The sequence below is a fragment of the Marmota monax genome, unplaced genomic scaffold (genome assembly GCF_021218885.2).
Source record: "Marmota monax isolate L192 unplaced genomic scaffold, Marmota_monax_Labrador192_F-V1.1 WCK01_AAM20220418_F8-fsc00031, whole genome shotgun sequence".
Lineage (NCBI taxonomy): Eukaryota > Metazoa > Chordata > Mammalia > Rodentia > Sciuridae > Marmota > Marmota monax.
Window position 1 is genome coordinate 16,158,811 of NW_026695197.1, and position 14,194 is coordinate 16,173,004.

A 14,194-nucleotide genomic window follows, 5' to 3' on the forward strand; every position below is an offset into this window, starting at 1 on the left:
GATAAAGGGGCTAAAAGCATGCAATGGAGGAAGGATAGCATCTTCAACAAATGGTGCTGGGAAAACTGGAAATCCATATGCAACAAAATGAAACTGAATCCCTTTCTCTCGCCATGCACAAAAGTTAATTCAAAATGGATCAAGGAGCTTGATATCAAATCAGAGACACGCCGTCTGATAGAAGAAAAAGTTGGCTACGATCTACATACTGTGGGGTCGGGCTCCAAATTCCTCAATAGGACACCCATAGCACAAAAGTTAATAACTAGAATCAACAAATGGGACTTACTCAAACTAAAAAGTTTTTTCTCAGCTAAAGAAACAATAAGAGAGGTAAATAGAGAGCCTACATCCTGGGAGCAAATCTTTACTCCTCACACTTCAGATAGAGCCCTAATATCCAGAGTATACAAAGAACTCCAAAAATTAGACAATAAGAGAACAAACAACCCAATCAACAAATGGGCCAAGGACCTGAACAGACACTTCTCAGAGGAGGACATACAATCAATCAACAAGTACATGAAAAAATGCTCACCATCTCTAGCAGTCAGAGAAATGCAAATCAAAACCACCCTAAGATACCATCTCACTCCAGTAAGATTGGCAGCCATTATGAAGTCAAACAACAACAAGTGCTGGCGAGGATGTGGGGAAAAGGGTACACTTGTACATTGCTGGTGGGACTGCAAATTGGTGCAGCCAATTTGGAAAGCAGTATGGAGATTTCTTGGAAAGCTGGGAACGGAGCCACCATTTGACCCAGCTATTCCCCTTCTTGGTCTATTCCCTAAAGACCTAAAAAGAGCATGCTACAGGGACACTGCTACTTCGATGTTCATAGCAGCTCAATTCACAATAGCAAGACTGTGGAACCAACCCAGATGCCCTTCAATAGACGAATGGATTAAAAAAATGTGGCATTTATACACAATGGAGTATTACTCTGCATTAAAAAATGACAAAATCATAGAATTTGCAGGGAAATGGATGGCACTAGAGCAGATTATGCTAAGTGAAGCTAGCCAATCCCTAAAAAACAAATGCCAAATGTCTTCTTTGATATAAGGAGAGTAACTAAGAACAGAGTAGGGACGAAGAGCATGAGAAGAAGATTAACATTAAACAGAGATGAGAGGTGGGAGGGAAAGGGAGAGAAAAGGGAAATTGCATGGAAATGGAAGGAGACCCTCAGGGTTATACAAAAGAACATACAAGAGGAAATGAGGGGAAAGGGAAAAATAATACAAGGGGGAGAAATGAAGGTCAGTAGAGGGGGTAGAGAGAGAAGAGGGGTGGGGAGGGGAGGGGAGGGGGGATAGTAGAGGATAGGAAAGGTAGCAGAACATGACAGTCACTAGTATGGCAATATGTAAATCAATGGATGTGTAATTGATGTGATTCTGCAATCTGTATATGGGCTAAAAATGGGAGTTCATAACCCACTTGAAGCAAAGTGTGAAAGATGATATATCAAGAACTATGTAATGTTTTGAACAACCAACAATAATAAAAAAAAAAAAGCCAAGGTGGTAAGGAGGAGTCTGAATACAGGGATAAGTATTAGGCTGGTCCTGTCACCAGCTGGATGCAGTCCCCAGTGCCTAAAGAGAAAGGTCTTGGCCTTGGTATGAACAGATGGCCAACTGGGTTGGACACTTTTATTCTATGATCTGAACAGGTGTGCCTGTTCCATTTTTAATATATTAAGAAAAAATATTTTTAACTTGGTGGAGAGATGTGGACATGGAGTACCGGGATTTAACCCAGGACCATGAGGCACATCTCTAGCTCTAATTCTTCATTTTAAAAGCTATATTTATTTTATTATAGAAAAAATCTAAAGCACAGATAAGCAAAAAGAAAATAATTACATTTTTCAAATTGCCTAAAATCACAGAGAAAACAATGATTGATATTTGTTTTACAACCCCTAAGTATTTTCCAAATGGTATTCCACTATGTCTTCATATTTTTTAAATGAAAATGAGGTCTTTTTCTTACAAATTGTTTAATAACTTTCTTTGAGTTATTATTATAACTACCTTTCCTGGTGCTTGGTTTAAAGAATAATTGTTAGAAACTAAGACGAAATTTCACTTGTTCTAAAAATTCCTTAAATTTTAAGTGATTGCACTCATCAGTTTCATTCTTTCAATTTTAAATTAATTTAATTGCAAAGACCCTATGCTGTTGACATACTAGTGCATCACACCCACAAAGCCACCTCCTCAGCACAATAAGGACCACTTCATCAGTTTGAGGCACTGTCATCCTAGAACCAGGCTTGCAGATCTCACTAGCCTGATGCACAACAGGAAGCTCAGGTTCCAAGTGGTTGGCAGGGTGGCTTTGCACAGGTCATCCACATTCCCTGAGTAGAATAGTGTGAAGACCTTAAGTGGCACCTAGCCAGGACCAAAACAGCCTTTTCCTGGTGGCCTCTCCCTCCCTCCACATCCTGTTCTCTTTGAATCCATCACAATTCCCTGCTAAATGGATGCAATCTTTGCACACTCGCTTTCTCAGGGGCTCTGGTCTTTCCAAGCTCCCAGCTTCTCCATCTGAAACCCTAACACCAGGACTTTCCCGGCCCTTTGAGAACAGAGAGGCTCTGGCTTGCCGAGCCCTTGGCCCTGGGGCCTGTCATTTAATTTCTACAAGAGGCCACATTACTCCAGGTAGGTGCCTTGACTCTTCCAAGTCATTTGCTCCCTTTGACTTAGAGTTGAGGACACATGGGGGAACATGAAGGTTATTCATCCACAGATGCCACCTACACTGCCCAGGCAAGAGCAATACCAACCTATGTCAGCCAGGGAGAGACCCCATCCAAGACAGTGGCCTTGAGGTGGGGCTGGTCAGAGTCAAGTTGACTGCTCCTGTGGGCAGGAATCATATGAGAATCCTGCTTAAACAGATGGATACTAACTACCATAGGACAGGTAGATGAGAAAGCCTGAGCGAGGGACAGACAGCCCATAGGATTAGCCCACAGTGACTAGACCTGGCCTGGCCATCTGCAAGAGTGTGGACAAAGGCCTCTTGTAAATGCTTTCTATTCCTCACAGTTGAGGTCTTTTTGAACATCTAATTCAGATCCTATAGGGTAGGATCTGATCTCCTGGGGATGGAGAAAACAGTGTCTGTGTTTTATAACCAGGAACATGTTCTTGGAGCAAAAAGAGGGGAGGAACAGAGAAAGGACTGACACTCCTATGAGAGTGGAAAAAGTCTGAAATTATCATCATGGAAAGGGAGAGAGCAATTTATTAGAGAATCAGGTGACAGGAACACAGCTGCGCAGTGACAAGTTCTGTCACATGATTCCAGAAATAGATATGTAAAGAATCTCAATTTTAAATTCCTTACATTAATAATAATAAAACACAACATTATTGATTACAGAAAAGTTTGGAAATTGCATATTTTGCCATATTTGCATATGAAAGAGAATAGTTGTGTCACTTATGTTTTTAAATAGTTGTCAGGAAAATAGCAATATTTAAAATAAAGTTGTGATATTTTAATACACAATACAAAATAATACATATACTATGATTATATTAATACAGAGAAAAATGTTGGGAAAAATATCAAATTACTAATGATATCTTTTTAATTTTCTCAATTTTTTCTTTTTTTACACCAGCAATTGAACCCAAGGATGCTTTATCAATGAACCACATCATCCCCGGCCTTTTTTTTTTTTTTTTTTTTACATTTTATTTATATACAGGGTCTCACTGAGTTGCTTAAGGCCTCGCTAAATTGCTGAAGCTGGCTTTGAACTCATGATCCTGCCTCAGCCTCCCGAGCCATGGGATTATAGGCATGCACTACCATTCCCAGCTAATTTTCTTAATATTATGTGACTAGTAAAAACTATTATTTTAATATCAGGTGTAGTGATGCACACCTATAATCCCAACAACTTGGGAGACTGAGGCAGGAGGATTGCAAGTTTGAGGCCAGCTTTAGCAACTTAAGAAGAATTCATCTCAATATTAAAGAGGGCTGGGGATGTAGCTCCATGGTAAAGTGTCCCTGGTGGATTCAATCACTAGTATACCCCCCAAAAAAAAAAAAAACTTATTATTTTAAAATTTCATGTGAGAATCATCTTCTTGAATAGAAAATTATTTCATTTGTACCACTGAGCTGACCCTCAGGCTGAAATTTTTTTTTTCTTTTTGCAATACTGAGATTGAACCCCAGAATTCTACCTCTGAGCTGAACCCCCAGCTCTTTTTATTTTTTGTTTGAAGATGGGGTCTTGCTAAATTGCGGAGGCTGTCCTTGAACTTGCAATCTTCCTGCCTATCCTATGCCACACACATAGTGATATTTACTTTAAATGGTCTGATGAAAAAATATGTGTATTCAGTTAGAAGAGGAGAAATTCAGATAGCAAATGGGGCTGAACATTAAGAAAGCTGAAGCTGGGTGCAGTGGTGCATGGCTGTAATCTCAGTGACTCAGGAGGCTGAGCAGGAGTATTGCAAATTCAAAGCCACCCTCAGCAAAAGCGAGGCGCTAAGCAACTCAGTGAGACCCTGTCTCTAAATAAAATAAAAATATAACTGGTGATGTGGCTTAGTGGTCGAGTGCCCTGAGTTCAATCCCTGGTACCAAAATAAGAAGAAAAGAAAGCTGAGTGAAGGGCATTTGTGAATTCTTTATAGCCTTGAGATTTCTGTAGCTTTAAAATTTTTCTAAATAAAAAACGATGGTATAGTTATATAAGGAAGTAGAAATGGTGATGTAAAAGAGCTAAATCCGGTGTCCTGGCTTGCTCTTGTAATCCTAGTAACTTGGGAGTCTGAGAGCTGAGGATGTAGCTCAGTAGTAGAACACCCAGATCCAATACCCAGTATCAGAAAGAGAGAGAGAGAGAGAACTAAATCTTGTATTACAGCCGTAAATCAAGAGTTAATGTTTCAAACTCTCTAGGTGGAGCATACCTAAAATCCCAGCAGTTCGGGAGGCAGAAGAGTCAGGAGGATCTCAAGTTCAAAGCCAGCCTCAGCAAAAGCAAGGTGCTAAGCAATTCAGTGAGACCTTGTCTCTAAATAAAATACAAAATAGGGCTGTGAATGTGGATTAATGGTCTAATGCCCCTGAGTTCAATGCCTGGTACCAAAAAAAAAAAAAAGAAAAAAAGAAAGAGCAGTATAAACCAGGCACAGTGATGTGTTCATATAATTCCAGCATCTCAGGCAACTGGGAGTATCCCAAGATTGAGGCTAGACTAAGCAATTTAGCAAGGACTGGGAATGTGGCTCAATGGTAGAACATCCCCAAGTTCAATTCCCGGTAAAACACACACACACACACACACACACACACAAAGAGCAGTATAATCATACTTTATACAGTAGTAGTATGAAAAAAAGAAAAAAAGAGCCAAGAGTTTCTGCAGACTCATGTTGATTAAAAAAAAACATAGGGCAGGAAAACACTGTTTTTTTAAATTATAAGCCTTTGGAAATATTTGAATTTTTTAAGCATGTATTTGTTTCACTGTGACTTTAAAAAAAAATGTTAACTTTTACCAGCCAAACACTTTCTGTGCTTTTCCACTTATCCAGATTTTGTCTTATGTATTTCAGTAAGATATTTTTTTTTATTTTCCTTAAAAGATAGGTCCCATGCCTTATTTGTTAAATTTTTCAGGTAAAAGAAGATACAGAATTTTGACAATTACTTTAAAGAGAGCTTTCTCTGGTTGCTCTGGGAAGAATGAGCTGGAGAAGGGTGGCTGCCAATGACTTCACTTTGCCTTTTGCAAAATAATATAAAATAATCTTCATCGTGTTCTAGGGACCACATCCAAGACAAAGTTTTTAAAAATTAGAGCAACAACCTAAACAGTGTATAAAGTAGTGCATGTGGTCAGCATGGAGTGGCTATTGTGGTAGTGGTTTTTTGTTTTTTTTTTATTCTCTCTACACATTAAAAAGGGTGGGGGGCTCCCACGCTGACCTTCTGGCACCCTATAGAGAAGAGGACTGCCAGTCATAGCATCAGCTCCAGCTCTGGAAAAGTCCCCAAAGGACAAGATCCCAATCTGGTCAAAGGTTTGGGAGCAGAGGGACAGCCCTGAGTTGACAATAGGTTAATAAGCTAGTTCAGATGGCCCCAGGATTTCCCCCAGGTCAATCCCCAGGTAGAAAGAAAAGCCCTGCCTCCTGCAGGTGCAAGAGGCGAGACCCAGACTAGGAAGCTGCAATGGACAAGAGCCTTGCGAATCAGGAAGACTATCCAGGGACAGGAATGACCTGGAGCTCAAGTGAGGTACCTGGAAATCCCCTGGGGTGGGAGGACACTGCTTTAATCTACCTCTTCTGGAACAGGTTCCACAGTCACCTGTGTGTGCCTACGCTGGAAAGACACTTGTGTCTGAGCACAGCCCATCTGAAGAGCACTGTGTCTGATCCTGCCCAAGACAGGAATTTCTCCTCCACTGTGGCCAGGCCATTTCCTGGAGCTGTGGATGTGGCTTAATGGTCAAATAATAAGCCACATCCACATCCTTGGTCATTATCTTATTCCAATGAGCAGCCATCAAAGTTAACAAAAATAAATTACACAGCACTAATTAACCAACTAGGCACAAAGAAAGTCTGTACATGGAGGAGTGGAAGAGAAAACACACTAAGGCTGTCACTAATATCAGGCAAACTCAAGTTGGGGCCCATCCCAGTTTTGTTTGTTTGTTTGTTTTTATACCAGGAATTGAACCCAGGGGCACTTAACCACTGAGCCACATCCCCAACCCATTTTATTTTTTTATTTTGAGACAGGATCTCACTACGTTGTTTAGGGCCTTGCCAAATTGCTGAGGCTGGCCTCGAACTTGCAATCCTCCTGCCTCAACTTTCCGAGTCTTTGGGATTACAGGCAAGTACCACCAACCATACCCAGCTTTCTAATCCCAGTTTTAAAGAATGCTGATTATTTCCCTTTGAAACCTATCCACCAAAAGTTTCCATTAAATTAACATTTTCATCATGCATTTAAATATGATTATTTGCAAAGTACGCATTGACTTATACTTTTTCAGCAACATGTACTTCATTTTACCATGGGCTTCTCAACTCCTTGGAATGTTCTTCTCTTGGGCCTGCGAGACAGGGCCTTCTCCCTGTCTCTCTTTCTCTGTCCCCTCGCTCCCCTCCCTAAAAACAGGTATTTACCAAAAGTGCTTATATATTTTTTTGGACTTTATCTCTTTATTCTTTCTTCTTGAGTAACTGTCCCCTACCTCCTTTGTCATCCATGTTGATAACAATAGCTAATAATTACAAGTGCTCGCTCTGTCCTAAACACTGTACTAAACCCTCTGGTTTAATCCTCACAAGAGTCCTGTGGATTAGACGCTATTATTATACCCATTTTTATTCATAGGACAACATAGGCTTGACGGATTTAAGCAACCTCCCCAAGATTACCCAACTAGTAAGAGTCAGTGTGTCTCACAGCTTCTGCTGACCACCAATGACACTCCTGCACTTCATGCTATTCCATGAATTCTCTCACCTGGACACCCTTTCCAAGAGCTAACTCTACCAGCCCCACAAACCCAGAATATCAACCAGCAAATATCAGGGGTACACAATGCCACGTTTGTACTGAGTTATTAAAATATTAAAATATTCCAAACTCTGTTGCCTGGTACCCGTCCTATGCCCTGAAAACTTCCACTGCAGCAAGATCGCCCCAAAGAAGCAACCCTGGCATGGTGCAGAGGGGCAGGAACATGTACTGGTGCAGAGGGGAGCTTTGCACTCTGCTGGCCTTTGCCCTTGCAGGTGCTAAACTTGACTACATATTGTTTATATAATTTCTGCCACCTCCTCCTCCTCCTTCTGTCTCTGCAAACCAGTTCCTCCTGCTAACTTCCTTATTTCAGGGGCCCCCACCTCATTTTCCAGTTCCCCTTCTACGCAGCCTGATCCAGCCCTCCTTTCCTCTCCTGCTTTCATTCACCTTCATTCTGGTCTGCAGCTTTGACCTCTTTTACCTCTGCAGTATCACCTCCCACCTCCATCCCCTCCCTACAAGTCTCCACCCTGGAACAAATCCCTCTGCCTCTGGCCCAGTTTCCTTGACTCTTGCCAGTCAGTTCCCATTCCCAGTCCCTTCCTCCTCCATATTGTTAAGATCAGGTGTTCAAGGCTAAAACTTCCCTCCCCACCTTACATCCTAAAAGACATCCATCTTAAAACCAAGTAGTGGTTTTATCCTTATATTAGAGTGCCTTATCCAGAGAAATTTGTTAAATCTAGTAAATTGATATCCATTTGTTTCCAAAGTTTTCTTCCTATTCCAATCACCACCTCTCATCCCTGAAACACAAATGTTATAGCCATCACCTCGGTGCTATCAACACCCTGCCTGTTTTACTCCCTGAGAGTAGAACACCTGATCTTAACAATGTGGAGGAGGAAGGGACTGGGAATGGGAACCATCAAGGAAACTGGACCAGAAACACTGACAGGAAGCACTTAGATCTCCCAAAGCTTCTCCCTGCCCCTTTATTCCCTAGTCCTGGCTGACCATGTCCTATCCATCTGATCCCTGGGTATCCATATGCTAAGAACTATGGTAGATGCTGGTGCTTAGCTGGAACACTCCTACCCCGCAGGAACTCATGGCTGGAGCTGCAGGAGAAAGACTCGTGTGAAGAGTCAAAGGATGGCTCACCTCCACCCCTGGCATGCCCAAGAGGCCATTCAGACAGCTACACTGGGACACTCTTGTTCTGTGCTGCCCTTTTTGAGGCACTTGCTGAGCAATTAGTCCATGCAGACTTGTGAGCCACTATTTCTCAGCCCTAAGGCCTTGGGAATGTTGCTTAAGCTCCCTGTCACTCTGTTTCCTCGTCTGTAAAATTGGGTAGTAAGTAAGCTACCTCATAGGGTAATGTGAGGGAAGCATTTAGAGCACTGTTTGACAGAGTCTGTGTGTAGTAAGAATAGCAATCGTTTTTATTATCTGACATCAATGGTCACAGGAAATTAAAGATGGAAAATGTCTCTGAAAACTGTCACCTGGGATCTCAGGGAACTTCTGAAAGTAGAAGCCCAGAGAGTCTCTCCCAGAGAACATCATCCAAACTCCCTCAACCCAGACCTCATTCTGTCCCTTCCCTGACCACTCCACAAAGAATGCATAGGGAACAGCTGGGGGACTTGCTTACAATTGCCAGGGGCCCTCTGAGGATGGAGATTTCAACTCTCATCAAGTCACATACCCGTTGGATTCAGACCCATTTTGCTCATTCAAGAAATACTTGGCGAGGACCCACTGTGTGCCTGCTATGCAAGGGGCAGTGGTGTAGACAGTAGGCACAGTACCTGACCACAAGTGCTGTGTTCTGTGGACCACCAAACTCATTAGCTAGTAAATGCTAAGAAGTTGCAGAACATGAGCTATGTGAGCAGGGTCTACTGGGTGCAGTCAAAAAAGGCTTCCCAGAAGGGACACTTGCACTGAGACCTGAAAACTGGGTATCACATTTTGAGCGGGGAAAGGCAAGTGTGTCCTGCTTGTTTTCACAGTGCCTGTCATGGGGATGCAAAAGTACTATACTGTGCTTGAAGAATTCCCAGACTTCCTGTGAGCGCCAGCTGTGTGGTTATTGATCCTCTCTGTGAGGCTGCCACAGCCCTTCATCCTACTGGTGAGCAGTACCCAGGACCTCAAAAATGTCAGCCTCACAAGATAGAGTCTAAACTTTGTCCCCTGAGGACAGACAGCCAGCTTTCTCCACACAGCAACCCAGGGGACAGGGACCTGCTAAGTGATTGTGATGCTAGATAGGAGTCAAGTAGGGTCTCAAGCAGGGCCTCTGGGCTGCTGTGGGCCAACTCTCAGGTGTGGCAGCTACTTGATCCTTCTTAAAGGGACGAGGTCCTTCATCTGAATTAGGAGGCATGGATCTTTAAGAGATACCTGGGGAGTGATAGGCAGGGGAAGAGGACTGGACAGAGGGAAGGGACAGGAAGATATGACACCTATGAATTGAACCAGCCCTGGCTGGCCTTAGATGCCTCCACCAGCTCCTAGGTTCTCTCTCACCTTGGACTCCCTGGGGTGCCCCATGGGCTATGAAGGTCGTCAGAAAACAGGCTGCCAGCAAAGAAAACCCTCTGAGCTTTAGTTTCCTGGAAAAGGTAGCCCCTGGGGGTGACTGCGCCTCCACCCCAGGTCCTCCCAAACCTGCTCAGGCTCAGCCTCAGCGGCCGGCGGCGATTCTGCCCAGACCTGTTGCTCCTCCCTTTGCGGCTCAGTTTTCATCTGTGGGGTTAGAGGTGCCTGATCCAAGGTGTCTCTGGCTATGCCTGTCCTCTGGAATACACACTCGTGGGGGTACAAGGTGGACCCTAGGGACTGACTCCCGAGATTTGCGGACGCGGTGGTAGAGGCCTGGGGCAGAGAGAGGATAGCGACCGTTGTCCGCTCTGCGTGTGCCCTAGAGCAGCAGGACTGGGCCCCGCCGAGCTCCAGGACGCACAGTCACCGAGTGGTGCTGGAGCTGGGTGCCCGCTGGCCGCGCCCCTCGATCCTGTCCTCAGCCAAGGGCGGACCTGCTGTCCGCCCTGCCGACTTACCCAAAAGTTTGCCTTGAATAGTGAGCCCGTCATGCTGGCGCGAGTAGGTGGCGCGGAGGAGAGTCGGTGCAGCGGGAGGGAACACGACAGGAGGCCTGCCAGTCACAGCCCTCGGTCAGGCACAACTTCGGAGTTCCACAGTAGCGCAGGGAAACCGCCCCCAGGTCCTAAGCCACGCCCGATTCCGCGGGCCGCAGTCCACCCTCTGCGCTCCACCCATCCCCGCCAGCGCGCACCAAGGAATTTGGGGGATCCGACGCACTAGCCGGATAAAGGGTGCGATCTATGCCCGGATCCAGGCCAACCTGAAGCGCCTCGTCGACATGCAATCATCAGTAAGAGCCCTGAATCCTCCCTTCTTCAGTAAGCCTCTGAGGGTTGCAAAGAAATGGTCCGGAATTCGACTCCGGTTTCTGCCTACAAGACACCCCTCACCCGAATCCCTCGCGGAGAAATCCAGGCTCTTTGGTTCGCAGAAAGGAGCCTCGAAACCAGCCTGATCAGAGGGTGGTGGTGAGGACCCTGTGTTCGCTCCCTAAAGCCTGGGAACTGACAAGCTAGCGGAAGAAGTAGACGCTTTGGCGAGTCCTGTGCGCGACTCCAGGAGCGTCCACTGCAGGTCAGGCCCTACAGTTTTAGTCTAAAATGTCATTGCTGCAGTCTCCCCTTGACTCTAGGTCCCTTAGCAGGAGCTCAGCTCTTCTCTGACCCCCTTGGGGTCCTCAGGACCCAAGATTCTTCTTCACCAATCCCACCCCAGCAGTAGGAGCCCGAGCTTCCTTATTTACCTCCAGTCTGCCACCCTCATAAATGTAACCCCAGAGCAAGATCCGTCTCTGCCTTGAAGTAATACGGAACCCCAGGTCTAGCGCTGCCGGTTGCTATTTCTTAAGAGGGTCCGAGGCAAGACAACCATCAGTCACCCCAGGCAAGAAGTAGCGAGGCTCAAGGAGGGGAGAAGAAGGTCAAGGGTACCGTGACTGGTTAATACCCCGCCCGCAACCTAGCTTGGATATGCAACCATTTGCCTCTTGTGCCTTTTCTATTTAGGTCCAGACATAGTGAAAAGGCAGTTGCTAGGGTGACTTGGAAGACTAAAAGTTTCTGTACCCCATAACACTACCCCAAATCTATTGTGATGACACCCCACCAATAAAGTCACCCATAACTAAAAAGATGGAGCGATGGCCTCCAGCCCTGGGCTTTTCCAAGGACATACATTGATCAGTTCACCTAGTGGTTCCTATGCTTTGAAAGCAGTGAGGTCAGAGGAAGGCAGGGAAGTTTGGCAGGATCAGCAGGGGGCACCAGAAGCATGGGCTAAACTACAAGGGTGAAAAGGGCACCCTTAACAAGTTGGTGTGCCAAAGTTAGTACCTGGTTTTTTCATGGAAATTTTAAATATTTGGGACAAATGTTTTGGATGTAATTGTCACTGTCTGTGTTTTAAATTTTAACACATGAATATTGTTTTTAAAGTTACTAACAAGCTTTCCTGATACATTGTGCCCAACTTTCCTGCCTCAGATCTCTAGATCCTGGAACTTTAACTCTTTTCCACCACCTGGTGGTAAAATTTAAAATGGTTGTCCAGGCTGCCAGAACGTATTCCTCAAATTATTAAACTTATTGTTGGAGCAGGCAGTGTATTTAAAAGACAAGTGAAATTTCAGATATTTTGAGAAAAAGTTAAATAATATTGCTACAGAAATTTTGCAATAATGAAATTAAATAACCAGAACATGAAGATAACCACTGCACATATTTTAGCATAATCTCTTCCAATGATATCCATTTGCATGGGTAAATTCTTACTGTACACAAAATTTTCAGTTGTGCTCTTTTAACTTAACGATATTTCACCAGTGTTGCATAAATACACTTTTTCTAACAAAAAGTCTGGTAGCATACTTAAGCAAATAGACCCTTCTGCATGTAAAACTCAAAAATCTCTCTGAGGAATTTAGTTTAACTGTTGTCACCCAATTGTAAAATTCATCTATCTTTTTTTCCCAATTGACTAAAAATTTATTTTCAAGATCAAAGATTAAAATAATCCACTGTCTCACATAATATTGCAAATAACCAATTAAGATTTTTGTACTGTTTGCTTACTCCATTGTTTCTCTATTGGGAACTTTTCTCATGGAGAAAGCCACCATCGCTCTAAAGAGATATTCTTAATATGCTTTATCACCAAGAGCTGTTCTGATACTAAGTCTCACTTTAAAGGCGTTTTCTTCATCATGGGTGGGGTGAGGTCTTTAGTTCCATCCCAAATTCTTTAACTTGTGATCCTTCTGTCTCAGTCTCCAGAGTTGCTGGGATTACAAGCATGCACCTTTTAAAGTTCACCAGAGTTAAAAAGCATGTGGGATATGTAGGCTCCATTTACCCATATACATGTACTGGGGCTGGGAGCTGGGAGTGGAGAGTCATCTATCTTTTGACCCAACAATTTCATGTCAAATAACTAACTATTTAGGTAAATTCTTACATTTGAAAATTGAAGAATGTATACAGTTGTTCATAGAAGCATGATTATTATGGCAAAATATTTGAAACAATTACATGTCCATCTATGGGAAATTAGCTCAATATATTGTGGTATATCTATACAATGAAATCATATTCAAGCAAAGAAAAAAGAAAAAAAAGAATGAGGGGGCTGGGGATGTGGCTTAAGCCAGAGCGCGCTCTCCTGGCATACGTGCGGCCCGGGTTCGATCCTCAGCACCACATACAAAAACAAAGATGTTGTGTCCGCCGAAAACTAAAAAATAAATATTAAAACTCTCTCTCTCTCTCTCTCTTTGAAAAAAAAATTAAAAAGAAAGAATGAGGAAGTTTATGTATGATATATATTACTAAGGCGGGGGGGGGGGCGGCAAGATACAAAACAAGCTGCCATTTGAATAGGGAGATGAAAGAATAGACATGTGCTTTGAATGGTTCCCTCTGAGGCAGGGGCTAGGGGCTCAGTGACACAGGACGGAGGGAGTCCTAACTTTTCACTTTGTCTTTTTGGACCTTGGGTTTTATACCCTGTTAAGATATTACAAACTGAAAAAAACATTTTTTTAAAAGAAGCATCTTCAATTTCATTCTTAGATTTTGCATAATTTCTAATCATCAAGTGGCTGTACCAATACTTAACATTTCCCTAGTTATGGAAATACTACTGCAATGAATATGCTTTATATAAATCTTGGTCAACATTATTCATAACAGAATTGCATATCAAAGAATGTAAACATTTTTAAGGTTCTTGTGTACTGCCTGGGCTGGGGATGTAGCTTAGTTGTAGAGCATTTGCCTCAAATACACAAGGCCCTGAGTTTATCCCCAGCACCACACAAATACATAAATAAAGTATATTGTCAACTTATTTTTCAGAAAAGTTATATCAGTTTGTACTCAGCAGTTTGCAGCATGCTTATGTCCCTGGATTTTCAGATAGTAAATAACATCACCATTCATAATCCTTGTTAATTTAATCATCAAAACTATCTCATTGTGGTTTTAAGTTTCATGGTTTTGATTTTTTGTGGGAATGGGTTTTGTACTGAGGATCA

At 43.2% G+C, this 14,194-nt stretch overlaps 1 protein-coding gene across 2 annotated transcripts in view; it reads right to left on the bottom strand.

The window, feature by feature from the left end:
• Positions 1 to 10,786, bottom strand: part of Pstpip2 (proline-serine-threonine phosphatase interacting protein 2) — a 73,508-nt gene extending 62,722 nt beyond the window's left edge. The window contains exon 1 of one of the 2 annotated variants that reach the window (XM_046428458.2): positions 10,620 to 10,786. In XM_046428458.2, the coding sequence (XP_046284414.1) occupies positions 10,620 to 10,652 (33 nt within the window). In that variant the 5' untranslated portion in view covers positions 10,653 to 10,786. Of the gene's footprint in view, positions 1 to 10,086; positions 10,504 to 10,619 lie in introns of those variants that run through there. The other variant, XM_058573927.1, reaches the window with a different exon arrangement.
• Positions 10,787 to 14,194: the final 3,408 nt, after the last annotated feature.